Consider the following 27805-nt stretch of genomic DNA (forward strand, 5'->3'; position numbering starts at 1 on the left):
GTAATTCTCTGTTGATACAAACTTTGTGTTTGGGGAGAAAAAGCTAAAGAAGGCAGATAGCTAATAAAAAACAAAAACTAAACTAAAAGGTATCTAAATGTCTACAGTAGGAAAGTTGATAAGACATGTTAAGCTTTTCTTGACTGCATTAAACAAATGTGGAAATAAATGGACTACAGCTATGAGGAACAGGAATGGATCTAAGAAACATGCTGAGCTTAGAAAGCAAGACTCAAGTGAGTCTATGTAAAGGGATCTCGTTTTTTAGTATGAGTTATTGCTGATTTAAGTTCACGATACCAGGAGACTGCCTTCAGTGGACAGAGGGCTGGCTGGGGAAGGCGCATACCGGGTGGGGCTCATCCATAGAGATAATGGCCTAGTTCCTGAGCAGGTAGTAGGCTCACAGGATCATCCATAGCCATGTTGTTCTAGTTCCTGAGCGAGTAGTAGGCTCACAGGATCATCCATAGTGATGTTGTTCTAGTTCCTGAGCAGGTAGTAGGCTCACAGGATCATCCATAGCGATGTTGTTCTAGTTCCTGAGCAGGTAGTAGGCTCACAGGATCATCCATAGTGATGTTGTTCTAGTTCCTGAGCAGGTAGTAGGCTCACAGGATCATCCATAGCGATGTTCTAGTTCCTGAGCGGGTAGTAGGCTCACAGGATCATCCATAGTGATGTTGTTCTAGGTCCTGAGCGGGTAGTAGGCTTACAGGTGTTCACTTTCCTGTCTTAACTTCAAAGGTACGAATGTGTGACTTGTGTTCTTGTGTGTTTCTCAAAAGTTTAGAGGTAGTTAGAGGTCGCTGTCCAAGTGGGGTCCCTCAGAGAGGCCTCAGGCAGCTTATGGTTCAAGGGTATTTCTGTGTCTTACATCTTCACTAATTCTTCATGACTTAGGACCATATTTGCTGGTTCAGTCCACAAGAACTGTATGCATGGAAGAGCTTAGTCTGTGTGGTTGAGCTAATGATAAGAGAGCAATATGAAACAAAATACATTTAAACACTTCGCTTTGGGGAGAGTTCAAATTTTTTACTGAAGTTTTTTTTTTGTTTTTTTTTGTTTTTGTTTTTGTTTTTGTTTTTTTTTTGATTTTTCAAGACAGGGTTTCTCCGTAGCTTTTGGTTCCTGTCCTGGAACTAGCTCTTGTAGATAGACCAGGCTGGCCTCGAACTCACAGAGATCCGCCTGCCTCTGCCTCCCGAGTGCTGGGATTAAAGGTGTGCGCCACCACCGCCCGGCTGAAGTTTTTATTTTTCCACCCAAACCCAAAATTTCTAGAATGCTTCTGACATAATTTTGTGTAATACATCAGAAGTCCATTAAGGAGTAATATTTTGTTTTTTGTTTTCTAAAATGGGCTGGGGAGATGGCTCAGTGGTCAAAAACACTGGTTGCTCTTCCAGAGGACCTGGGTTCAATTCCCATCACCCACATGGCAACTCACAACTGACTGTAACTCCAGTTCCAGGGTATCCAACTCTCACACAGACAAACATGCAGGCAAAACACCAGCGCACATGAAATAAAAATAAACAAGAATTCTAGTAGGTCTGTGTAGTAAATTCCTGAGGTGTATCACTTCTGTTTATAAGCTAGGGCATTTAACAGTAAGAATCATGGGCGTGTCAGTATCAGCTGTGAGAGAAATCACTTTGTTAGCTCTGTGATCCTCGCCAGACCTCCCCAGTCCTCGACAGTCCTTCCTCAAGCCAGCAGTGCTCAGAAACGGTGTCTATGAGGGGACATTTATATTGCTTCTAGAAGAGCCGTACTTGTGCCAAGTGAAACTGGTGATTTCATGTGGATTATCTGTGATTTAGTTTGATCCTGTGCTACTACACCCCAGTACCCAGTGTGCTCAGCCCACGATTCTCCTCCCTGCACTACCCAGGAAGAGAGTAGGAACTTGCTTTGCTCTTGATATTGGCAGGCGTAAATCTGCTGAAAAAAAAAAAAAAGCCACTCAACTCTTCCAGCATCAGTTCCAAGTGGGGATTATCTGCGCCACTGGACACGAGTCCTTAATCTCCTTTAGTAACAGGCTGTGACACTGGAGCACAACAGTCAGCACAACCCAAAAGTTTGTTCCCAGCTCTGATCCTGAGTCCGGAACAAGTCCCCATCTCTGTAGGTGGCAAGTCCTCCCTGGTTGTCAGTTCCTAATTGTATTTGTTCGCAAGACTTAGATTTGACTGTGCAAATGTTTGTGAGAAAGTCCCGGACCAAGGCTATATACTCCATTCACGCGCTGCATTCACCACACGACACAATGAGCGTAAGAAGTACCCTTTGTTACTACACAGTAAACGTGTAACCATTAAGATAATTCTAGCAGTCTGAAATAGCCTGGCAAGCTCTTTTATGAATCATAATATATGTGAAATTCATTTTATCCTTTCTACATAAAGAATACATGCTATGGTGTTTATGTGTGTGTTTGTATGTGTGTGTGCTTGTGTGTGTGTGATAATTTTATTCCTTGTCAGTTCTCGTGGGACGAAAGTTTTGTGATAAATTTGGATGCACAGGTGCATCTAGTGCTAGCTAGCTCCTTTCTAGCTGGATTTCAGCTCCACAGCAGCCGGGGCAGGGTGCGGCCGGAGGAGGAAGTCGGCTCTGATGGGATATTGTAATGTGCTTTATCACAGGAGCCCTGTTGTGTAACAGAAACTCCAGCTTGTCCTCGCCTGTCCTAAAGCATTGCTTCATGAAGGGAAATCCAACTCACCGGAATATTTGTGAAATTCAATTCAAATGCTTTCCCAAGCACTCTGTTTTTAAATGCATGCTGGAACAATTTATTATAGCCTTGTGGTCTTTTACAAAACATACTAATTGGGTGATTCCCTCAGTTGTAATTAATGGATCTGTGTTACTCTAGAAGCCTTGTGTCACATCTGTATCAGGTGGAGTGGTGGCCTACACCAGCCTTGGTTTTTTCAAGAGCAGGGGAAGGTCTGGCTGCTGTGGCCCAGGGTTTGTCTAACAGACAGGCGGCTCTCCTTCACTGTGTGCCTTGCCTGTGTTCACAGAAGTGTGTTCACTCCACTACAGGGTGTTGAAACTTTTCAGTGGAAATGGCTTTCACTAACAAAGGAGCATTTTCTTCCCCTCCCATGTCTTTGCTTTCCCAACTAAGTCTTGGCCTCTTCAGCAGCTGTGCCTCCTCCAGAAGTGACAAAGGTGTGATTGTACTTAGAGATGGTCACGAAGATAATGGCACCTGAGTTTGTGTCGGCTCCTGGGGACTGGTTTTCTTCTGGGTTTGGCTCTATTTTTGTTATTTCAGGAGGTTTAGCCTGCCTTAAGAATTCCAAGAGCAACCACCCCACTGAAAAAGGCTTTAAACCCTTTTCTGGCTCTCCCAATGGGAGCTGTGTCTTTCCATTAGCTGTTCTTCTAGTTCTTGGGGGGCTCTCAGCCAAGGGACAGTCAGTAGGAATGCAGTGGGACCCCAAGAGTGGCGAGTGGGTTGTTTCTTACGGGCATCTGACTCCGGGCAGTCTGCCGAGCCGACAGTACGCACTGTAGCTTCGTTTCTTCCCGCCATCTCCTTTTCTGAGTTGTGATTCCCAGCCCCAAGTGGGCAGCGTTTGTGTTATGTTGTTTACTTAATTAACTTGACGATAACATGTCTTCATCCTTTCAACCAAGGTTCTGGATGGACAGTGCGCTGCTTCTGAAGCAGCGTTTGCTTCTCGCAAACATCATTCGAGTCTTCTTATAGCGTTAAGCTGAACACTTTGTCTTCGTCAGGGAAATCTCTGTCCACACAACAGTTAAGTCACAGTGGAGCAAAAACTTTGGCCCTCGCCACACTGGTCTCCATTAGATGCAGTTTATCTGCTGAAGACCGACAGGCAGGAAGGCAGCATCTATCTTTGGGGCCATGATTCTTTTATACGTTTATAAATAGGTACTAGGTGGCGCATATATCCAACCGTTGTCCTTGGCTGTTTTTCTAACTCTTCCTCTTGAGAGTTAACCATTTCCCATCACGTCACTGTACTTGGTTAGCGGGGCTGAAGAAGACAGCAGAGTCCTTCTGCAGTCCACACGCGGTGTTCTGAGTACTGACAGCAGCATTCTCGCCTCCCTCCAGACAAGCAGAGAGAAAAGATATAATGCAGGCTCAGCCAAACCCACTGAGTGGCACCCTGCCATGATGATTCATTTCGCCTTGAAGCAATCATACACCCTTTGTGAAACTAGGTCCCTTTTGGTTGAAGGAAGAAAAAAGCTCTTCCAGAGCTGTCAATCACTACCTAAGCAGCACCAAATGGAGGACTTAGTGGATCAGGTTAGCACACCCCGTCTTCAGACCTTCACCCTTTCACTCAGTAAGTCACATGTGCCCTTGAGTGTGCTTGTGCAATCTCTGTCAGAATAACAATCTGACAGCATGAAATCCACCTAAGGGAAATGAAGCCAAGTGTGGTGGCAACAGGTGTCTCCAGCTCCCTCGGTCCCACTGCTCTCTCGGGGGTCACTGCTGCTAGACAGTACAGAAGCCCGCTGAGGGCTTTTGTTCCTGGCCTCCCATATCTTAAACATCACTGAAATGAGTGTGCATGTGTGTGTGTGTCTCAAAGAAAAACCAACTGAGGATTTCTGCCACTGCAGAAGAAAATAAGGATGAAAACCACTGTTTTTGTGCATTAGTTCCCACACACACTGGCATAGCGTGTGTTTGTGCATTAGTTCCCACACACACTGGCATATTGTGCGCCCTGGAGAGGCTTCACCGATCCATTGGAACACCTCCAACTTTAGTAAGCATAAGACTATGGCACACCTGGCACCCCAACACTCAGAAGGATGAAACAGGATTGTGAGACTGGGAAAAGCTTCAGCTATTTATTTAATGAGAGACACTGTTTCAAAAAAAAAAAATTAGCCAGGCGAGGTGGTACACACCTTTAATCCCAGTACTTGGGAGGCAGAGACAGGCAGATATCTCTGAGTTCGAAGCCAGCTTGGTGTAGAGAGCTATTTCCAAGACAGCCAGGGATACACAGAGAAACTCTGTCTTGAAAAACAAAACAAAAAATTAAATATAATAAATTTTGAAGTGGTGGCTTAGCCGTATCGTCTTAGACCCAGACTGCTCAGGAGATCTGGTTATGCGATCTGAGCAGTAATAAGCATCTTGTGGTGGTTCCGGAGACACTGCTGTGCGGTGCACAGAAGCCTTATCTCTTGCCTCTGTCCTTCCTTTGTAGTTCACACTGAGCCACAGAAGGTTGGACTAATTAGCTGGTAATCCAGGGTTCAGTGGGAAGCAAGATGCTACTTCACCTTTCTAAACAAGCCGAGCTCTGAGCAGGACCCCCACACTGCTGCTTTGGGGTCCTCTAAGCACACTGTGGGCTTCGCTTACCTACTGAGAACATGCTACACCTCCCTGCAGCATTTGTGGGACCCTTCCCTTGGGGTGTTCTGCAGTCTCACTTGAACGTTTAAGGTAATTACATGCTGCCTATCTGAGCCTTAGAATCTTGTGAATATCAGAGACCGACTGCCCTCTCTGGACTAGGGGCAGTAGGACAAAGACAAAAGCATTCCTTTTCTAAAACAAGACTGAGGAGCAGTATGGGCCTGCAAATAGTCCTGTCAGTGGGGCTGTGGGGTGCATCCATGGTCAAGCCAAACCTTGTCTCATTGACAGCCTCCCCTGGGACAGGAGTGGGGTTCAGTGGTGACTTAATTATTTTTTTACTTCATTTGCGGCACTGAAGGAAAAGCCCTTCATCCTGCTCTGGGCTCACTGAATAGTAATCAGATGCATCAGGCAGAGGTCTCCTCATTCTGTATGCCCGGGTCTTCTGGGAAGAAGGACCCTGTCTCGGTGTTATGTAACTAGTGTCAGTTTTTACTCTACCAAAGCATGCCTCCCCTGCTGACATCAGATCAGGTAACTGTTGAGAAGTATAGAGTTTATACATGTTGCTTTTTAAAAAAAAAAAAAAACTGTCATTAGAGTTCAAACCTGGGCACCACCACTGTGCACTGCTCCTGTGTACACCATCCCATTGTGTGTACCACCATCCCTGTGCACACCACCACCCCTGTGCACACCACCATCCCTGTGTACACCACCACCCCTGTGCACGCCACCATTCCTGTGTACACCACCACCCCTGTGCACACCACCACTCCTGTGTACACCACCCCTGTGCACACCACCCCATTGTGTGTACCACCATCCCTGTGCACACCACCACCCCTGTGCATACCACCCCATTGTGTGTACCACTATCCCTGTGCACACCACCCCATTGTGTGTACCACCATTCCTGTGCATACCACCCCATTGTGTGTACCACCACCCCTGTGCACACCACCCCATTGTGTGTACCACCACCCCTGTGCACACCACCCCATTATGTGTACCACCATCCCTGTGCACCACCCCTGTGCACACCACCCCATTGTGTGTACCACCACCCCTGTGCACACCACCCCATTATGTGTACCACCATCCCTGTGCACCACCCCTGTGCACACCACCCCATTGTGTGTACCACCATCCCTGTGCACACCACCCCATTGTGTGTACCACCATCCCTGTGCACACCACCCCATTGTGTGTACCACCATCCCTGTGCACACCACCCCTGTGCACACCACCACCCCTGTGCACACCACCCCATTGTGTGTACCACCATCCCTGTGCACCACCCCTGTGCACACCACTCATGACTTTGTTGTTGTCGTCAGTGCAATGTTCTGTATTTCTGAAATTTATGATCACAGTTAGTGATGAAACTTAAATGTTGCTGACATAATACAATTGTAACATCGATGCACAGTACCAGTGGGAGACCACCTTAAACAAATGGAATGTTATTGCATGCCCTTTAGTCATCCTTAAACATTCTGGTTCATTCATAAATTTAGAAATTGGCTCTGTTTAAAAATAAATTTTCCCAGGACTGGTAGTTAACATGTGTAATCCTAAAACTTGGGTGGTAGAAGCAGGAGGCTCACAAGTTTGAAGCCAGCCTGGGCTACCTAATGAATTTTAGACCAGTTTGGGTTGCAAAGCAAAACTACAAGCCAAGGAAAATACTTATATAGGAAATCTAAAAGTGGCATCTAAAATGCCAGCTTGAGATTAGAAAAGTTTAGAATCTTCATGAAGTATAAGTGAGTAGATTTACATTGTGAGTAATTGTTTTCTCCTCTGTTCGTATTTGAAAAGATGGTGGCCAGCTCATGACAAGCTGTTTAGATTAATGGATCAGCTCTTTGTGTGGCCGTTCTGAGAACATACTTAGTGTACTAGCCTACCAAATTGCTGCTCATTAGTGACCTGTTTGTCAGGGTTTGTCATCTACTAAATCACTTTTTTTGGGTGAGGTGATTATTTTTCTAAGGGGCCGTGTAGTGTTTTGCTTGAAGGTAAAGAGTACTTACTTATGTCTCCTCCTTGCCTTATTTAAGAGGATTAGGGACTGCCATAAATCCTGTCAGCAGTGCTAAAATTGTCTAGCTTCAAAGATACTCCAGGCTCTCTGCAGAGAAACAGAGTTCTAAATGATTTTTTTAAGGAAACAGACACTTCCCTAAGACTGATGCAAGTTTTGTGTTTTTTCTCTTTTAAATTGGCAACTTAGAATACAGTTAATAGTATTTTAACATATAAGTTGAATTACCTGTTTCAACGTTAAGAAGATTTTAAAAGAACATATTGCCACTTTGAACTGATAGCAGTTCGCTCTGTATTCCCCAGCTGTAGATGAATCTGTGTTGATAACATAGCATGGACTAGGAGGCTTTTTGCTCCAGGTAAAATTCATAAACCTAGATAATGAAATCACGTTAAAATAAGCACAATGCAGGGATAGCTGTGATGACACCGGAAGGTAAAATGAGCACAGATATGAAGTCTAGAAGTCAGCACAGAACTGCTTCCTGTAGACCTAATCCTGAACCCTTGTTAAATATCACCCCGTCCCTTCCATCTGTGAAGAGCTGAATTTAACAACATGAAATTTTATTAAAAAAAATATGATTCCTTCAATTGGCTCCCAAGCCTGTTAACATGTTTAGTAGGCGGGAAAGATGCAACTCAGTAGCAGGACTTTCCAACAACTCCGTCTTCCTGAGCTCCAAGTGGGAGAGATTGGCCCTGTTACTAGGGAAAAGTTTTACTAGTAAGCCCTTCAAAAGTAGAAGGTCTGGGGCTGGACAGGCCCTGGGCTCTCAGCGGGAGGACATGCACCTCCACCCTCTCCCAAGAAGAGAGGAAACAGTGGAGTGCCTGCTTGGGGAAGTGCTGGGTTGGAGGCCCGCACCTTCCCACAGAATTTTGTGGGTTTCCTGAGCTATGGTCTTCAGACTGTTTCCCCACGAAGCTGCAGTGCAGAGCAGTTTACTTAACTGGTACTGCCTGCCTCCTCCCCTTTTAATTTTTACTGAAGTAAACTGACATCTGGAAAACGCACATGTCATAACCATGTGCAGCACAGTGGGTTTGCACAGCCCGAGCAGTCACGCCTTCAGCCTACAGCATCTCCCCCAGCCTACCATGGAATCACAGCTGTCCTGACGTAACTGTGCACAAGACTCAGCCCCAGACTGCTGAGCCCTGTCCTTCTTAAGAACCACGTCCTTCTCTTATGCCTGGCGTCTTTCTTTGAACTTTATGGTTTGAAACCTCACATTGCATGTAGAGCATGCATTTTATTGCTGATTCACATTGCACTGTGAGATGCCAAGATCTACTCATCAGTCCCATCCCAACAGACATTCATGTTGTTTCCTGCTCTGGCTTCTGCAAACAGTGTGGTTATACAGTGTCTCATATGTGTTTGTATCTCAACAGGCTTGCAACATTTCTGTCAAGAACAGCTTTAGCAGGGCCCCCCTCAGGTTTCCTGAAACCCCATGAGATCCTGGTTTATAACACCAGCACGTTCATAAGCTTCATGTGGACAAATGAGATGCAAAAAAACAAGGGCAGAGTATGTTCTCTAGAAAACTCCAGACTTTTCTAAATTTCCAAGAGGATTGTCCATGCCTTTATGTATGGGGCTATAGTATGAAGTTGAGCTGCAGAGTTTTAACTTGCAGACTTTGAGCTGGCGTTATCATCCTCACGGGAGCATGTCTATCAGGTCACTGTAGGCTGCTCCTGTGTGTGAGCTGAGGATGACTGGAGAAGCACGGGGGGGGGGGGGTGTTAGACGACAACGCTGTGACTTGAGTGGATTGCCAAGTAGAACTATGTGACATTAAAATTGCCAAGTTTATGAGTATTTACCTTTCACATTTTTCTCCATATTCTAAGTTTTATTTAATGACTACCTCGTACTTTTGTGTGTGACTGGGTCTCCCTGTGTTGTCGTGACTGACCTGAACCTCACTCACTGTGTAGACAGAGCTGGCCTTGAACTCAGACATTTGCTTCCACCTGTTTCCAGGTGCTGAGGTGAAAGGTGTGCACAGCCACGCCCAGCCTAATAAATACACAGTTCTCTTACCGCATTTGTTTATCTGCTTATGTTGTTGGGGGAGGTACAAGTGCCCAGTACACATGCTATGTGGTATATACGAACCTCAGAGAGCAACTTGTCAAAGCCAGTTCCCTCCCTCCACTATGTGGGTCCCAGGGTTGAACTCAATTCATCAAGCTTGGTAGCAAGCATGTGTACCTAGTGAGTCATTGTACCGACCCACACACTACTTTTTAAAAAAGATTTTATTTATTCATTCATGCATTTATTTATTTACTTATTTATTTGCGTGTGTGCATATATGCACATGTGCATGCAGGTACCCATGGAGGCCAGCAGAGGGTGCTGGCTCTCCTGGAGCTGGACTTAAGTGACTGAGTTGAGTCACTTGCTGCAGGTGCTGGGAACTGGTCTTTGGTCCTCTACAAGAGCTCTTAACTGCTGAGCTTCCTTCCCCATATATTAATCTTAAATCAGAAAATACCTTTTGTTGCAATAATTACTGTCTTGATTATGTCTTTTTAAATTTCAGTCTTGGCCTGACTATGAAGACATCTATAAAAACATGATTGAAGTCGCCATATTTTTAGATTTACCTCGTTTTCCAGACATAACTGAAGATTGCTACCTTCATCCCAACATCTTGTGCATGAAATATTTACTGGAGTTCAATCTCCCTGGTGAGCTGTGGTGTGCAGGGGAGGAGGGGAGGCGGGACCTACGTCATCTTTTAAGCAGAACAGAAGGGCCTTTCTTTCAGCTGCAGACTACTCAAGCTACCTGAGGGAGTCTCTACTAATAGGAATTTAATTCAAATGCTTTCTTAAAATAATTCAGACCATACAACGTGGTTAAAGGGACACTATTGAGAAACAGAGGTCTAGTTCTGAATGACTTATGCTTGGAAGAACTCATGTGGTTTTTGTGGTGGGTCTACGTGCAGACAGAGCAGCGAGTTTCTCAGCGTAGGCCATTGATGGCCTGTGTGGAAAAGCTACGCTCTTTACCTGAGAGCATTATGCTGCATAACAAATCTAATTTAGAACAAAAGTACCAGCCAAATGTGATGTCAGCCCTTGAGAGGTGAGAAAGAGCTCAAGGCTGAACTGAGCTAGCTGGGGAACCTTCTTGAACAGCTGCCGTATCCTGGAGGCTAACCCACATAGTGCCGGAAGCCTGCTAACGTTCGCACATGTAGAAAACCAGCGAGCTCTCTAGGGCCGCAAGGGCTGTGCTGAGAGTCAGAGCCTCTCATGCAGAACACACGTGCCAGGCAACCCTGATGCCTCCTGTGAGACAGGCGGCCCTGGATGTCACATCAGACTAGAAATGCAAAGTGCTACTGATGGGGAAGGGCCTAGGGTTTCAGGTTCTAAGTCTCCCGTGATTCGGCTTTCTGCTGTAGATATAGCCTACACTGAATGCTTAGTTTCTTTGGGAAAACAGAGAATCTAACTGAGAGCTTGTTGAGCTTCCAGGGCTCCCATGGCACCCGGCAGCCGGGTGCTTCCTGGAGGTCCATCCCACACACAGGTTAAGTATACCTTGCTGTAGAGACACGGGTGAGGGACAGGTACGGAGCAGCACAAAGCTGATGTGTGGCTGTCTGCATGCGACCCCAATGTGTCCCACACATAAATGTTTCAGGAAGTCAGGTAGGACTGCCAAGATCCACCCATTACTATTTCTACACTGGCCTCATCTTCTAGTATTATTTATCAAACATTGCTTTCCAAATTCCTACGTGGCATCACATTTTAAATAAAAGGTTTCTGGGTAAGGTGTTGCAAGCCTACAGAGTACAATCCCAGCCTCCACTCCAAAGACTAAGGCATTAGTCGTGAGTTCGGGGCCAACATGAATTATACGGCAAGAACCTGCCTTACAAACAAAGCAGATATGTAAAGACACTTGGTGAATATGTATATTACTGTGGCCTAGTGAACCAAGTGATTTAATCTGTGTTTAACTGTTTACTTTTCAACAGACGAAATGCACAGTTTGACCTGCCAAGTGGTAAAGATGACTGGAATCGGAGAAGTGGACTTCCTGACATTTGATCCTATAGCTAAAAAGAAAAGGACAGTTAAATACGACGTGCAGGCTGTGGCTGTCATTGTGGTAGTGTTAAAACTACTCTTTTTGCTGGATGACAAATTAGAATGGTAAGTTGATGGCAGATGGCTCTTTATCACACTGACTCCATTTTTTAAAAAAAATAACATTGCCAGGCAGTGGTGACGTGTGCATCTAATCCCAGTACTTGGGAGGCAGAGGCAGAAAGATCTCTGTGAGTTCAAGGCCAGCCTGGTCTACAGAGCTAGTGCCAGGACAGGCTCCAAAGCTACAGAGAAACCCTGTAGGGTTTCTGTCTCAGGGAGGAAAAAACAAAAACAAAAACAAAAATGGGAAGAAATGTAGCATAGCTTTTGCTAGTTACTCAGATTGTGGGAACCGGTGTTTTCCAGCAGGCTGTGGTGTCTGGTGCGCTGTAGACAAGGGTTTCTAGCAAGTACCTCAGCTACCTGATTATGCCTGCTTCTGAGCTGGCAGCATCTCTCATCAGCCCTTGTATTTCTGGATTTTAAAGCATTATGCATTGTAAAGTGTAGTAATAAGAGCGGCGGGCTGCATCCCCGGCACCCGACCGCCCGCACAGCTAGCTTTACCCGAAATAATTACACGGAAACTGTATTCTTTTAAACACTGCTTGGCCCATTTCTATCTAGCCTCTTCTCGGCTAACTCTTGCACGTGAACTAGCCCATTTATAATCATCTGTGTTGCACCCCAAGGTGCGCTTACCGGGAAGATTCTAGCCTACGTCCATCCTGGGTCGGAGCTGAATCGCATCCGTCTGCCCAGGAGCGGGGAGCATGGCGTCTCTGTCTGAGGCTTCTTACCTCACTTCCTCTTCCTCCCAGCATTCTGTTCTGTTTACTCCACCCACCTATGTTCTAAGCTATGAGCCCAAGCAGTTTGTTTATTACTTAACCAATGAAATCAACAGATTGATATATGACACTCCCACATCAGTAAAGAATAATTGGCACCCTATCAGGCTCCTTTAGGCTCCTGGTACCACGTCTCTCAGAGATTCTTTTCGATTCTAACAGTGCTTTGCAATGTTATTCTCTTAAAAGTCACAGGGATGAAGATCTTCAGGGTCCTCTTCCAGGATAGTGACTGCTCTCCAGCTTTTCTGCTTTCCCCTGTCAAACCTGGGGGTGGTGGAGCAGACCTTTAATCCCAGCACTTGAAGAGATGGGGGCAGGCAGATCTCTGTGAGTTCAAGGCCAGTCTAGTCTACAAAGGAAAGTTCTAGCCCAGATGGAGCTACCCAGTGAGACTCTGTCTCAGAAAATTAAAGTCAAATAAAAATTCAGTGTCTAGACACATGCCATCTAAAGAAGTTGTCTTGTTGTTGTATTCTCCAGGTCTTACTCTGGGCTTGCTGAAACATATAATGAAGAACACAAAGAAGGTACATGGATTTTGCGTCAGTCAAATTGAAAAGGGGTTGTAAATGATGGATTAAAAGGTAGTCAGTGTGGAGGAGAATGATGGATAGTCACATACATGTGTGTTCGTATGTGTACCACCTGGGCCTTGTGCTGTCTCTTCCATCTGTAGGTCTGACTGTTGTATCTGTGGCTACCAAGAGACTCAGGTGGTTTCTCTTTTGTTCTACACTCATCTGTTGTTAATTCTTGCTTGCTGCTCGCTAGCCAGACCAGACCATGAGCTTCTGCAGCAGTGTGGTTTCTGGGGCTGCCTGTGCTGGTCCCTCTACATGAAGTGCTCTTCAGGCTTCTTCCATGAGCAGCATTAATAGCACTTTCCTGCCCGCTCCCCACACCCACTCACTTCACACCAGTTCCCCTTTCCCAGAGCCAGAGCTGATCACGCCTGCCACCACTGCTGCTGTCCAGACTTCCACTGGGTATTCATGGAATATAACTAACTCCATGTGGAATAATAGCTAATGGCCTAAGTCTATCTGCCCCTCTGTCCCTGTTAGACTGCTGGTGTTTGTAAACTCGGGTGACTGTGTGGCATGCAGTTTGTAGCTGGTAAGTAGACAGATAGCTGCTGTGCATGGAACATATGACTTCTGCATAGCTTGGCCAGCTTGCCTACACTGAACTATGCACTTAGCCTCTCTTTGCTTTTTCATTTTAAGACAAGGTCTCACTAAATTGCCCATGTGGTTTGTGTCACATTGTACTTGACTTACGATCCTCCTGCTTCAGCCTCCCAAGTAGCTGGGTTATAATCAAGTGCCCACAGGTTCCCATTTGCTTTTTGAAAAGTTTATCGTGTAGACACAATCCGTGTAGTTTTGTGTCTACACGAATTCTTAAATTCAGGAAGGGTTCCTGTTTGTAGAAAGATTTTTGCTCATTAGTTTTAGGAGCTTGGGTTTAATATTCTCAGTTCATGTGTTTTCCATAACATATGTGAAGTGAAACACTCCTTCCTGTCCAGTGCTTACAGTAACATGTACATAGGGTTGAACTTGACATCTTCTGCTGCTCCTTCAATGCTAGAGGCGATGGTCGATTATGGAGACATGGCTAAGAGATCACTTTGCCATGTTGTGTAGTAGGAGGCCGCCCAGACTCCTGAAATAACCACATAGAAACTGTATTAATTAAATCACTTGGCCTGTTAGCTCTAACTTATTGGCTAGGTTTTACAACTTCTTATTGGCTAGCTTTTACATCTTAATTTAACCCATTTCCATTATTTTATATTTTACCATGAGGCTCATGGTCTACTGGCAAGGTTTCAACATGTCTGTCTCTAGCGGCAGCTCCATGGCTTCTCCCTGACTCTGTCTCCCTTCTCCCAGCATTCAGTTTACCTTTCCCCACCTATCTCTACTCTACCCTATCACAGGCCAAAGACAGTTTCTTTATTAACCAATGGTATTCACAGCATACAGAGGGGAATCCCACATTAATGTTATCCTTGTAGACTTCATAGTATGTCTCCCATCAACAGCACAGGATTGTGGTCCATGCCCTATACTGCCCTAGGTACCATCCCGCCATCCCCTTCACCCCTTGAGGAAATTGGGGGGTCAAGAACTTGAGTTGACTTAACTCTTAGTTTTCCTCTGCCCTTCCAGTTCTTTGGGTGGTTTCCTTTCTGTGGCTGTATGGCCTTCAAGGCTGTATTGTTTGTTGATATTGGCCAGATGAAAACATTTGTAATTAGACATGAAAGAGGCCATTCTTACTGGAGGAGAATAGAGAGCTATCCTGTGTATACTTGCTGTGTCCAAGTCTGTTGTCTCTGTGCCTGTGTTTCTGCTTCCTTCCTCATGGTCAGACTCTCTGAATTAGGAGTGGAAGAATAGAAACAGGTCCTGAGGGAATGCCAGTTTGGATTGATCCACCATAGCAGCACAGCGTTTTTCCCAATCATGTGCTTCTCACCACAGTTCTGCCAGGGACTGGGGTGCACATCCTGGGTGTGAGAACTGGGGAAGAGGGGTCTGGTTGTGTAGCGGCCTTCTCCAGGAGGCAGCAAAAACCCTTTAAAGCCTAGGAGAAACGTGTAAAGGACATTCCAGGACAGTCTTGTGGGGCCACAATATAGGTCACAACTTACAGGCGAGAGTGGCAGGTAGCATGAGCGCTGCTGTGGAGACGGTGGCTCTGCTCAGCCTCTCAGAGCTGTCATGTAAGTGTTCTATTTAGGAATAAATTCAGATGTGATAATGTGTTGTTTTAATGGACGAGTTCTACTGCTAAGCATGGGTTTCATTTCTCTCAGATAAACCGCAGTTTGATTTCAGAAAATGGTACCAAGTTATGAAGAAAACCTTTGATGAGAAAAGACGACAATGGGAAGAAGCAAGGGCCAAGTAGGTCCCCCTCCTCTGCTCACCTGCCCCGTGTCCCCTCCTCTGCTCACCTGCCCCGTGTCCCCTCCTCTGCTCACCTGCCCCGTGTCCCCTCCTCTGCTCACCTGCCCCGTGTCCCCTGTTTTGCACTTTTCAATGTGTATCTTGGTAGCATGTAACCTTTCTCCAGAAATGTTGGTTCTGTACATTCTAGTTAGTTGATTTTTTTTTTCTTTAAGAAAGGCAGAAAATATAAATTTATGTGAAAATGGGTTGTCATAGTGATACCAAGAGGCAGGTGTTCAGCATGCCCAGGGACTCTGTGGTGGCAGTGACTGACATTAGTTAGTGGAGGCTGCCACTGCCTCTGTGTATTAGCACACTATAATACACTGTATAGAGGATGATTTGATATGGGACCCTCTAGACAGCCTATACCCTGGGGTCTAGTGTCTCCCTGGAAAACGGATTGTATAAATAGACTTATTCCTTTTGGCTGCAAAATACTCCTCTAATGTAGCTAAATGCTAGTATTTTGAGACATACAACTGATTCTAACACTGAAGTATGAATTACTTATTATTTTATTTATTTGTTTATTTATTACTTGGGATGGAACCAGGACTCCCTGTTGCTCTGGACATTATCTTTTGGGCTGTCAGATGGTCATTAACACGTTTCTGAAGTTAACCATGGTATTCTGCATGAGATTATGAAGAACGCTGGTAAAAACAATTGTCTAAACCAGCTTAGTAGGCGGCTTCGACAGCTGCCAGCTTAGCACAGGGTTGAGAAGAACCTGGGTGAAGTTCCAGAGCACATGCAGAACTCATTGCTGGGCTGGGGAAGATGGCACAGCCAGCAAGCATCAGGACATGAGTTCAATCCCCAGCACCCATGTAAAGGCTAGATGTGAGTACACACCTGGAATCCCAGCACTGGGGAGACAAGAGACAGAAGGATCCCTAGGGCTTGTGGGCTGCCCAGTCTAGTCCAATTAACAAGCTCCAGGTCCCCATGAGAGACACTACCTCAAAACCAAGGTGAAGTGGGTCCTGAAGTTGACCTCTGGCCTTCACACATGTGCATATATGCACACAAAGGAAGAATAGAGGGAGGGAAGATGGGAAAGAAAAGGCTCGCTGATCTCTTGGGTTAGGTAAAAATTTCTTAGATATAACATCAAAACTTTGATCCATAAAACAGAAATTGGTGAGCTGGAGAGATGGCTCCGTGGTTAAGAGCATTTACTGCTCTTCCAGAGGAGTTGGGTTCGATTTCCAACACCCACACAGCAGCTCACAACTATCTCTGACTCCAAGACCTGACACCCTCACACAGACATACTTGCAGGCAAAATACTAATGCAAATAAAATAAAAGTAAATAATTTCTTTAAAATAATAGAAAAAAAAAGAGAAACTGGTAAATTGGACTGTAGAGGGGAAATTTTTCCAAAGGTGCTTAAGAGAAAACAAAACCTAGACTTAGAGAAAACAGCTGAAAACTGGGCGTTAGTCTCAGCACTCAAGAGGCAGAGGCAGGTAGATTTCTGAGTTCAAGACCAGCCTGGTCTACAGAGTGACTTCTAGGATAGTGAGACCCTGTCTTTTTTAAAAAAAAAAAAAAAAAGTGAAAGAGAGAAAAAAGAGTAGTTGAAGATTACATATATGATGAAAGATTTTTATTTATAAAATATAAAGAATTCATAAAATAGGAAAACAATTCAATTTTTCAAATGAAAGAACTGAAGATGTACAGGATACACAAGGAAAGATGTCTACTATAATTAGAAGGGTCCACTTTCAATACAATTGCATATACCAAGTATTGGGGTCTAAAATGGTACAGCTACTTTGAAGAGTTCAAGTAAAATGAAAATTTATGCTCCCACAGAAGTCCATAAGAAATGCTTTTGTGACTTTTGCTGGTGATGAGAGAGAGTAGCTGGCATGTCCACACCACACAGCCACACAGCCCACTTAGAATACAAACCAAAGCCTCCCATCCAGCCAGCAGTGACTCCTGAGTCTTATGTGCTAAACAGAGGGCCAGAAGGTTGCATGCCATACACGTCTATTTATATCACATTCTGAAAATGGCCAAGCTTACAGGGTAAAGACCGTGGCTACCTAGATGAAGGGTGTAGGAAGGACGACTACAAAGGGCCCTGGCTGTTGGAGCGCTGGGGCTGTCTGCATTAGTCATAGTGCTGATTACACAGCTAGTGAGAATGCTAATTGGAAGTGCCCTGAAAGGGGTTTCATTAGATGTAAATTACACCTTGATCCTTCTTCCCAAACAGTCAGACAAACCAAGTAAAGATGAGGAAGCATAGACATGGTCTAGCTAGAAACCCAAGGCCTTTGTGGTGTGTCTGTTTGGGAACCTCTGTGTCCTAGGAGAAGCAGGCAAAGGAGGCTGATATCTGGAGAAGACTCCATTTCAGAAGGGTGTCCAAACAGTTGGAACTTTGTCATCTTCAATCACTCTCCCATCTTTTGGGCATCTGGCCTTGGGTGGTAGTAATGCCTCCTTGATTATGGTGGTGGCCATTTGTCTAGGCCTTCATTACCAGTGCACAAAAAATACTGTGTAGACCCAGCTCCTAAGGGAAGCGTAAGAGTGGGTGTTCCTAAGGCCGTGACTATACAGGGTACTTGTTACACTATCACTTAGGAAAATAAATGATAATTGTAAAAAGATGTCTTAGAAAATCACAGACTCACCATAGAGCTAATGACACCTCACTGATACTTTGTTGTTGTTTTGCTTTTTGTTTTTTTGGTTTTTTTTTTTTCCAAGACAGGATTTCTCTGTGTAGCCCTGGTTGTTCTTGAACTGACTCTGTAGACCAGGTTGACCTCAAACTCAAAGATCCACCTGCCTCTGCTTCCTGGGTGCTAGGATTAAAGGTGTGCACCACCACACCTAACTAATTTGAATTTTTTAATATTTGAGAAAAATCTCAGTTCCTAAATTTGGTAAAGTGATGTTTGTCACTTATCCCTAACATTACTAAAAAGTCCACATGTATTTTGTTAACTAACCCTTAGAAATGAGAAGAGTATCAATTTTTAAGTTTTATAGGTAAATAGAGATATTTGTGGTTTTGACTTTCTGTTCCTTAGTGTCTTTTCTAGAAGGTTCTGCTTGTTTCATGAATACCTCTGAGCCAGGCAACCAGACACTCTACCAAGCACTAGATATATCACATCTAATGCCTACACAGGGCTTGTACAGTGTAATGTGGTGGTTGTTTCTCTTGTTATTAAGACAGAATCTCATGGAGCCCTGATTGGCCTCAAATTCACCATGTAGTTCATGCTGGCTTTGAACTCCTGAGTGTTGAGATTACAGGGCTGTACCACACTCCTAGCATCACATAACAAGACATGTTATCTCTTTTATTGTTGTTGTTGAGACAGGGTCTCACCATGTCGTCCTGGCTGCATTCTGAGCACTGGGATTAAAGGTGTTCTCAATCACCACTCCAGACCTCACAAATATGGCACAAATTACTCCCATAACAGTCCTGTAAGGGTAGGAAACGGCACAGAAGCTAAATGTGGTTTTGGTTCATTTATTCATTTATTCCATTATAATAAACAAATATTTAAGTTGAATGCCTACAGTGTGCTATCCCATCTCTTTTTGTTTGTTTGTTTTTGTTTTTCAAGACAGGGTTTCTCTCTAGCTTTGGAACCTGTCTTAGAACTTGCTCTGTAGATCAGGCTGGCCTCGAATTCACAGAGATCTGTCTGCTTCTGTATCCTGAGTGCTGGGATTAAAGGTGTGCACCACCACTGCCCAGCCATCCCATCCATTGTTAACGAACACTTCAGTTGAATGCCTACTGTATGCCCTAGAGGGTATAAAGGAGATAAGACAGCCTCTGCCTTCCAGAGCCTCTGTGGTCACTTGGGCTGCTAGACCCTGGCGGAAGCAGATCAGACCCTGTGACTCCGTGTCCTTTTCTGCTGCCATGGTGTCTTTTTTTTTCTTTTAGAGGCTTGAATCAAGATAAATATTTTTATTGCGACTTCTAGAAGTCTCCTCCTTTAGGTAGCACAGGAAGGATGGACGTGAGCTTAGAAACACATCATCATCTTGTCCCACACCAGCAGCTTCTCCTGGGCCGTTCACTAACTGCCTGGACCAGAGATGGTTATGTCACCATTCATTTCTGGTCACCAGTCACCTGCGGGAATGCCAGATGGCACTTAGCCTTTGCCCTGGGGTGCGGGTCGGGGACCCTGTGGACCAGCTCAGGCCAGCACCTCTCTGTGATGAACACACCTGTTTGCCCTTCCCCTAGGAGGAGGTTGCCTTTGCAGGCGAATGGATGGTCTTAGGTCTGTCAAGCTAGAATCTGGGCCATTCCTTCTTCTCACCAGGAAGAGGATGTATGCCAGAGAGACTGGCAATCACTGTCTATTTTGTATGAGGTTCTAAATCAGATTCCTAAGGACAGCACTCAGAGATGAGCATTTGGGGCAAAGGCAGGAGAAGAAGCAATGAGAGTAAACAGCACGGTTGTGTGTGGTGATAGAAACAGTCTCTACTGCATGCTGTGTAGTGGCGCCTAAAGGGTCCCTGACTCCTGCAGAAATGGAAGCCCTGAGAGAATGTAGACAAGTGCCTGGAGCCACTGAGCTTCAGGTTCTGCCTCCGTCTCTGAACTGTGTGGATGTTCGTCCCTCATTCTGCTTCACTTCTTTCCAACCGTGTGTAGATATTATTGGAAAACCAAAAGACCGATCTACCGTTCGCACATCGACAAGTCAGTCGCGTATAAGAGAAGAGGTGAGTCTGCTGGTTCCTGTTGGGTACCAGGTAGCAGTAGAGTTGGTAGTATCAGCCGTCTGCATATGGAAAGCCAATGCATAAACACACTTCCACTTGATGGGGATGTGCTCGTGTCTAATTCCTGCCAAAGTAGAAACCACATAGACATCCACATCCGGGAATTTGCCTGCATCTTCACAGCAGAGCTTAAGGGCCCAGCAATATCTGTGACTGCGAGAGCTCTGTTGGGAAACTGGCCCTGAGATTGTCTGGTGTTCTTCTTCAATCATTGTTAAGTAACTGCCTGAGGCCCCTCACGCAGCTCCAGCCTCACCTAAGGCCACCCGCATGTTACTGCGGTTATGAAACCAACTGGGTGCGAGTGTGCACTTAGAAGACGAAGGGAGGCGGCTCCTGAGTTGGAGACCAGATTGCCCCCACCCCACCCCCACCCCAGAGGCTAAGAAGCCAACACTAGTCCATTCTTACAAATCCTGGCTTACTTGTGAATTGACCTTTGCCTCTGCCTTCCACCTGCAGAAATGGTGAAGAATCTTCAGAAGCAATTCAGTGCCCTGCTCGGCACAACACCTGTGGTGGAAAAGAAGGCCCCTTCAAGTTTTCAGTTCAGCTGGACTGAAGGAGACACCGATAGCCCTTGTTTCCATGGACATAGCCTCCAGGGACTCCTGATAACGAAAGGCCAGTCCTGGATAACCAAGAACTCACTGTATTGGCTCAGTACCCAGAAATTCTGCAAAAGGTATGTATGTTTTCAACACTCCAGAAGCATGAGGCATGATGAGGCCTCCTGCTCTGCCTGAGGAGTGTCCCTTTCTTTTCTTCCATGAAGTTATAATATAATCACACTATTTCCTACCTCCCTTTCTTCCTTCCAGACTTTTCCAAAACCCCTCCTTGCTATCTTTCAGATGCACTATCTTGCCCCCTTTTTCACTGTTACATACATGTATGTATATACATATGTATTCCTAAATACGTAAGTACACCCTGCTCAGTCTTTATAGTGTTATGTGCATGTATGTTTGCAGGGCTGACCATTTGCTATTGCATAACCAAGTGGTGCGTTGTTCTCTGGGGAAGACTGTTTTCCCTGCTCTCGGCATGCCTTATGCCTGTAGTTCTAGGCAATGTCGAGGCCTCGTGGGCTCCTCTCCTCCCCATCCATTTTGGCATGTCTATTGTCCTGTTCAGCTCAAGTTTAGGCAGTTGTAAGACTTTATGGGTGTAGCTTTCGATGTTAGGCGACATAGTCTCATAGCAAATTCCTGGTCTTCTGCCTCTTACATCTCTGCCCCTCCTCTGCTGAGTGCCCTGAGCCTGAGGTACAGGAGTACTTTGTAAATGTGTCCATTAGGACTGGCTGCACACCTCTGCATTTTGATTGGCTGTGGGTTTTCTGGACTGGCCCTTACTTGTGGGACTGCACTTACTTGTGGATGGAAGGATGGACATAGAGTGTAGTTAGGATAGTAAAGTGGGGGTCGTAGGTTCTTCGTTAATTAAAAAACAAATGAACAGACAGCAAAATCCTGGGAACTTAGGGCCACACACACACATGGATCACACTGCTCAGAATGATGACCCAGGGGTGTGTGTGTACCTGTCTTTAAACATAACTGCGGGCTAGACCAAACATTTCAGAAATTGAGACTGGTACAGTGAGCCCCTCCTGTCCCCAGCTTAGCAACCATAGACACTGTGAAGAATTTTCTCTTCATATAATTAAGGACTTCAGCAAATTTCCCAAGTTTCCTTTGAAGTCATAATACTGTTTTAACCATATATACTGGCAGAGGGATTTGGGGGTGTCAGTGGATGGATGCCAGAGTTTCTGAGTTACTATTTTAAGATAATTTACCTCCTTTTCCTTCCCATTCTAGCTACTGTAAACATGTGACAACCTATGAAGAGTCAAACTTTTCTCTGAGTTACCAGTTTATACTAAACATCTTCTCGTTCTTACTAAGAATAAAGACTTCTGTTCTCCATGAAGAAGTGAGCTTAATTGAAAAGAAACTTTTTGAAAAAAAATACAATGAATCAAAAAGGAGGTCAAGACCCAAAAAAGTAAGAAGACACTGAGAACCAGAGAAGGGTGTGCTCTATAGGATAACATCGGATCTTAGGGAATTGTGGGAAACACATTATTCTATACACATACATGTTGATATATATCTTTATATGCATTGTAAAATATGTGAACTTTGAATTATTTTCATAAATGTTTTTTTCAGGAAAGTAAAAAATTGTGTAAATGACACCTGAAAACCTGTATTCATTGGATTTTAAAGCTCAACTTTCTTTTTCCAAGATGGGAATTAGCCATTTAGTTCAGACCGAGAACTCAGTGTGCAGCTCAGGCTAGCCTGGAATTCACTACTGTAGCCCAGGCTGGCCTCAATGCATCTCCATCTTGAATCAGGGATTGCAAGCATGCACCAGCGTGACTGGCTTTGAATTTGCTTCTTAGATTAGATTACGCTTCACTTTTTATAAAGCTGATCCCGGGCGGGTCAAAGATCCAAACAGTGTAAGAATGCTGAGGACACAGGATGGTTGATGCTGGGTCTGGGGAAGACCTGAGCTTATCTCAAACTGGAAGCCACAAGAGAAGATGAGTAGCATCACCGTGACAAATGGCAAACAGGGGCGGCGTGTCTGAGCACACAGTGGGCAGAAGAGCAGTTTATTTGATACAGCAATGGTGCTTGCAGAGCAACAGGGGAAAAGGGGGCAATTCAAAGGCCAAGCTGAAAAGACATGATACTCAAGCTCACTCACAGGGAAGAAATAATGAATGAGCCGTTGTTTTCCACGTGATCAACTGGCATGTGGTGTAAAGACTGTATCATGGCGAGGCTGTGGAAAGTTGGGCCTTCCTATTCAGTTACTTTCTCGTCGAGAACTGCCATGTTCTGGTCACAGTCTAGGCCCAGGGGTACAGCACTGAACACGTGTCCTGCTTTAAGGGTCATATGATTGAGTGGAGCTGATATTGGTCTGTCTTAATGGGGAATGAAACCAACCAGGAACAAATGAGGTGACTGTCGAGGGAGAAGAAGGGGTACTCTACAAAGCACCATTGAGAGGGACCATCTAGAGAGGTGACATTAGAATGGACACCAACTTGCACGAAACACAGCAGAGGGAACCAGCTTGTCACCTCAGGGAAGATCACTTATCACAGAGGGACTAAGCACAAAGGCCGACAGGTTCAAGAACAGCTGGGGATGTCGGGGTGCAAGAGAAGGGCCAAAGAGGACAGCATGTCATTCAAGGCCACAAGAATTCTTATCCCAAGTTTGTCATGGGAAGCTCTGGGAAAAATATAAACAAAAACCTAAGGAAAATCTTTTTATGTTTGCTGGTTTCAGGTATTGTTTTAGAAATCAGTAGTGAGTCCTGTCGTTTTAAAACAAATTTGGCATCTCTGAGATGATCTGGTGGTCTCGTTTGGTCAGCTCATGTAGTCGTTTACATTGACTGAATTTTAAATGTTGGATCAACCCCACTCCCTTCACCTTGACTCACCATCTGTTTTATATATATTAAGTTTGGTTGCTGGGAAATGTGGTTTTAGATTTGTTAGAGACAACATTTTGATGGCCTTGACTCAGTCCTGTCTCAACCTCTGAACCAGCTGCGGTTAGAGGCACAGCTGATAGGCTAAAATGGTGGATAAGTCTCTTCTCAGTTCATGAGGGACATTCTGGTTTTCTTTTGTATGGTCTTGGACTTTTTGAGATCACTATTAGCAATGGGTTCTGCTTCCATCACTGGGACTGTGGCGGTCCTTAGCTCTGAACTAATCAGGAAGAAGGTAGATCCAAGATGGCCACATGGAGGGCTGGAGAGGTGGCTCAGAGGGTAAGAGCACTGGCTGCTCTTCCAGAGGTCCTGAGTTCAATTCCCAGCAACCACATGGTGGCTCACAACCATCTATAATGAGACCTGCTGCCTTCCATACCAGCAGTACATTGTATGCTTAATAAATAATTAAATATTTTAAAAAAAAAAAACAAAAAAAAACTGTCCAAGATGGCCACATGGCACGTGCAGGGGAAGCCCTGACCTGCCTCACCTGGCAGCCAGGTGCACTGACTCTTAGGCACAGGGACCCACAGTCCAGAGCAGCACATGGCAGTCTCAGAAATGTAAACGTTTTCAAAGCTGATACAGCCTACGATGCAACAAAAACATCCCAGCTCTCCTGCATTAGTGTTACCAGTCAATTTTGACCCCGTTACCATTTTTTAGTACACAACCACGAGCATGTGCACTGGTCCAGCTTGGACACCTCCTCTGCAGAATACCGACACACTGCTGCCTATTCTTAGTAACCCCCCCCCCACACACACACACTAAAATATGTGTGTTCTTTGGTAGTTTGAGACTTGGCAAGAGTGCCCCCGTGCAGCTCTGGATCCCATACACAGGAGCAGTGGGCATCACTGTGGGGCTGCAGTGTTGGTTTCAAGTGGGTGAAGTGCTTCATCCCCTAGAAGTGTGGTGGTGGTAGGGGCATGTAGAAAGCCTGCCTGCCATTGACCCTTAAAAGAGGAACCACTCAACTCTGGAATGAAGGGGGAGAGCCCCGACACCTGGCAGCCAGCATGGTGAGTTCGCTTGTACAATGCCTCTAATTCTTATCCTCACACCCCAGCCCCATTCGTGGCACATCTGTGACTCGGGTGTTCACACAGAAAAACACTGGGAAGGGTGGCACACCCCGTCTTCCAGAAGACTGAGTTTCCAGGCACAGCTGCAGTACAAGTTACCTGAGGTACTTGAATGCTGCAGACAGTGAAGAGTGGAGGTCTGTACCAAGTGTGGAGCTGGTGAGGTTTTATTGTTTCTAACTTAAAATGCCTCTGAGTTCTTGAGAGCTGAGTAAATTCACACAGTTTAGTCTCTCACAAAATACACTCAAGGAGCTCTTGTGTGTGTCCAGTTGTTTGCCGCCTTAGTGTGCCAGGTTGATCTGCTAACACACATGACCAAGAGGACTCAGTAAATGAAGAGCCCTGTGTTTTGGCTCACTTGGCCTTTTGCTCTTCTGGGGTGAGTAATTTCCTTTTGGAACAACCAGTGCATGCCTTATGAATCTCTGCAGGGAAGTGGGGCTCGTGAGCTCCCCAAGGCCTCCTAAGCCATCCTGCCACTTGTATATGGTTGCCTTTGTCACCACTGCTGTTCACAGGAGGTGCATTAAGTGGTCCGTATTACCTGAAGCGGAAAGGATGGGGCTGGGGGTGTGGCTTTGTGGTGGAAGTGCCTACTAGCATGAGGACCTGAGTTCGGATCCCCGGCATCCAGGTAGAAAACCCTAGCTCGGCAGCACTCAGCTGTAAGTGTGGTGCTGGATCGGAACCTAGACGGGTGGGTCCCCAAGGCTCACTGGCTGGCCTGTCTAAATATCAGGGAAGGAGGGAGGGAGGTCATGGGAAGAAAACTAACCCCAAGGCTAAATCAGTGGGAGGATGGAAGATGTTCTCAGTTTTCTCTTAGAAATTCCCACCGGAAGGAAAGTCTTTCTGGAAAGACCCCTGCCTGTTGGACTGCTCTGTCCTCTCCCTCCATGCTCACCGCAGCCAACTCCTCTAAAGCTGGCTCGGTTTTCCTCTTGTGACTTAGTTTTAGCTGTCCCTATGTCTAGCTGACATGCTTTGCACAGTCTAGTCCTGCATCAGAAGGGGCACAGATAAGGACCATCCCAGAGTCACCCTGCAGGGCAGAGTGGACAGGATGCCCACCGCCCGCACATGTCCCTTAGCAGGACCTGCCGCTGGGCACCTTCTCCCTGGTGCTTCGTGTACCCTCTTCCCTGGCTTTGCTCCCTGGCCTTTCCTTGGTGCCTGATTACTCCTGTCTCTCCATCACTCAGCACCTCCAGTGTCCTACTTGGCACATTTAACACAGCCTGCCTGGGTCCTCTTGTCCAGGCTCATCTCTTACGGCTCCTTAGAGAATCCTGCTGTTGGTAGATGCTCCAGCTATGTAATGACTAAGGGGAACATCGCTAACTGCTCCTCACTCCAGCAGTCACTGCAGCGCACTTTGCATTGTTTAATAGTGTTCTGAGTATTGGTTCTGAATTACTCTGAGTTCTTAGAGAGGGGAACTGGGCATTACTTTCATGGCTGTCAAATAGCTGTCTCCTTCCTAGTGTTCCAAGGCCCTGCTCCTGAGAGCTGCTCAGCCTCTTACCTACCATGACATGGCTCCCCATTATTTTATGATCAGCCTCTTAACTACCATGATGTGGCACCCCACTATTTTACGAGTGTAAATGTTGAAACACCAAGTTCATTGATTGTTCAGGGTCAAACAGAGCCAGAGAGTCAAGATCTGATCCCAGGCATCCTGGCTCCACAGTGTGGCAGCTGTATCCACTCACACGGCTACCTGGTGTGGATGAAAACATTGCCCCAATCTAAAGAATCCTCAGAGCTGCCCCCACCCTCACCCCAAACCTCATCTCCCTCAGAAATGTCCCCTGCCTCCCACTCACACCAGCAACAAATCTCTAGCCCTCCCTGCCCGAGGCACTAGTCTCCATCCAGCCTGACACAGCCCCACGGTGTCACTGCCCAGCTCAGATACATGCTCCCCTCTCTTCCAGGGGGATTGCAAAACCTCCCTTCTCTCCAGGCATTTATCATTCCTCGGCCAGTAATTTTCCAAAAATAGATTTACTAGCACTCTGGGGCTCCAAATCCTCTGATGGCTCCTTGCTGTCTAGAGGCCCAGTGGCTCGTCACTGGACCATGGCTCCTGTACTCCTTCCTATCTCCTGCCTTGCATGCTCCCTCAGCTCAGACAAGCCATGACACCTCGTTCCTCCAGGCTCTTGCCAGGGCTGGTATTGCTGTCAGGGATGTCCTCTCTCTTCTCAGAGCTTTTGCTCCCTGAGAACACTACTTAGATGTCGTCTCCAGCCAGCCTCTGCCAGCCTAGCTCAGCTCCCCAAGGAGAGCTCCTTGTGCCCAGTGCACACACCACGGTCAGTGAATGAATGACATTTGTGCAGTTATGGTTCCCTAGGCAGAGCAACTGGAGAGTGGCGGTGGGTTTGGCTGTGCACACATAGGTCCAGTGCCACAAGCCAGGTAGGTCAGCTCAGCGTGTCCTCATCAAGAACTAGAATTCCTAAGAGTGTAGGCGGCATTCAAAGACGGGCACCTACGACACACCACACAACTAAGTACAAATGGACGTACTGTGGTTCTCTCTGTTGACCATGCATCTCCACAGAACTGCAGGGTCGCAGTCTCCCATCTTGGCTGGTGATTCAGGTCAGGATCCTCCACGTCCTAGGCAGAGCTCTAGCACTGAGCTGCAGCTCTAGCTCTTTTTTCTTCCTGTCTCAAAAAGAGTTTCCTACCTTGCCCAAGCTGGCCTTGAACCCAGGCCTCTGAGTAGCTGGTGTCACAGTGCTGGCTATCCTGTCAGAGTTTTCCTTGCGCTGTCTGTGAGTTTGGCTTACCACACACCCACTCACTTGGCTGGGGATGCTACAAAGTGGCAGAGATGATGTGTAAGACCCTGGGTTCCATACTCAGAAACAGGCATGCATGCATACTCTCTCACTGGTACGCGCGCGCACACACACACACATTCACTGGCCCTCTGTTGTTTTCAGGCTGCAGAGAAGCCCCCCCACCATTGGCC

General features: G+C 45.9%; 1 protein-coding gene across 3 annotated transcripts in view; it reads left to right on the forward strand.

The window, feature by feature from the left end:
- Nucleotides 1-22335, forward strand: part of LOC121438909 (TATA box-binding protein-associated factor RNA polymerase I subunit B-like) — a 67487-nt gene extending 45152 nt beyond the window's left edge. Inside the window, exons 9-16 of one of the 3 annotated variants that reach the window (XM_041639410.1) lie at nucleotides 10003-10150; nucleotides 11458-11635; nucleotides 12907-12953; nucleotides 15254-15344; nucleotides 20058-20128; nucleotides 20651-20873; nucleotides 21043-21110; nucleotides 22015-22122. In XM_041639410.1, coding sequence (XP_041495344.1) covers nucleotides 10003-10150; nucleotides 11458-11635; nucleotides 12907-12953; nucleotides 15254-15344; nucleotides 20058-20128; nucleotides 20651-20873; nucleotides 21043-21106 — 822 coding nt within the window. In that variant the 3' untranslated portion in view covers nucleotides 21107-21110; nucleotides 22015-22122. Of the gene's footprint in view, nucleotides 1-10002; nucleotides 10151-11457; nucleotides 11636-12906; nucleotides 12954-15253; nucleotides 15345-20057; nucleotides 20129-20650; nucleotides 20874-21042; nucleotides 21111-22014 lie in introns of all 3 variants that reach the window. The other 2 variants (XM_041639409.1, XM_041639411.1) reach the window with 2 other exon arrangements.
- The last annotated feature ends 5470 nt before the right edge of the window (nucleotides 22336-27805 follow it).

This window comes from Microtus oregoni, unplaced genomic scaffold (assembly GCF_018167655.1).
Source record: "Microtus oregoni isolate MIOR12 unplaced genomic scaffold, Mior012 000058F_ref0000040, whole genome shotgun sequence".
Lineage (NCBI taxonomy): Eukaryota > Metazoa > Chordata > Mammalia > Rodentia > Cricetidae > Microtus > Microtus oregoni.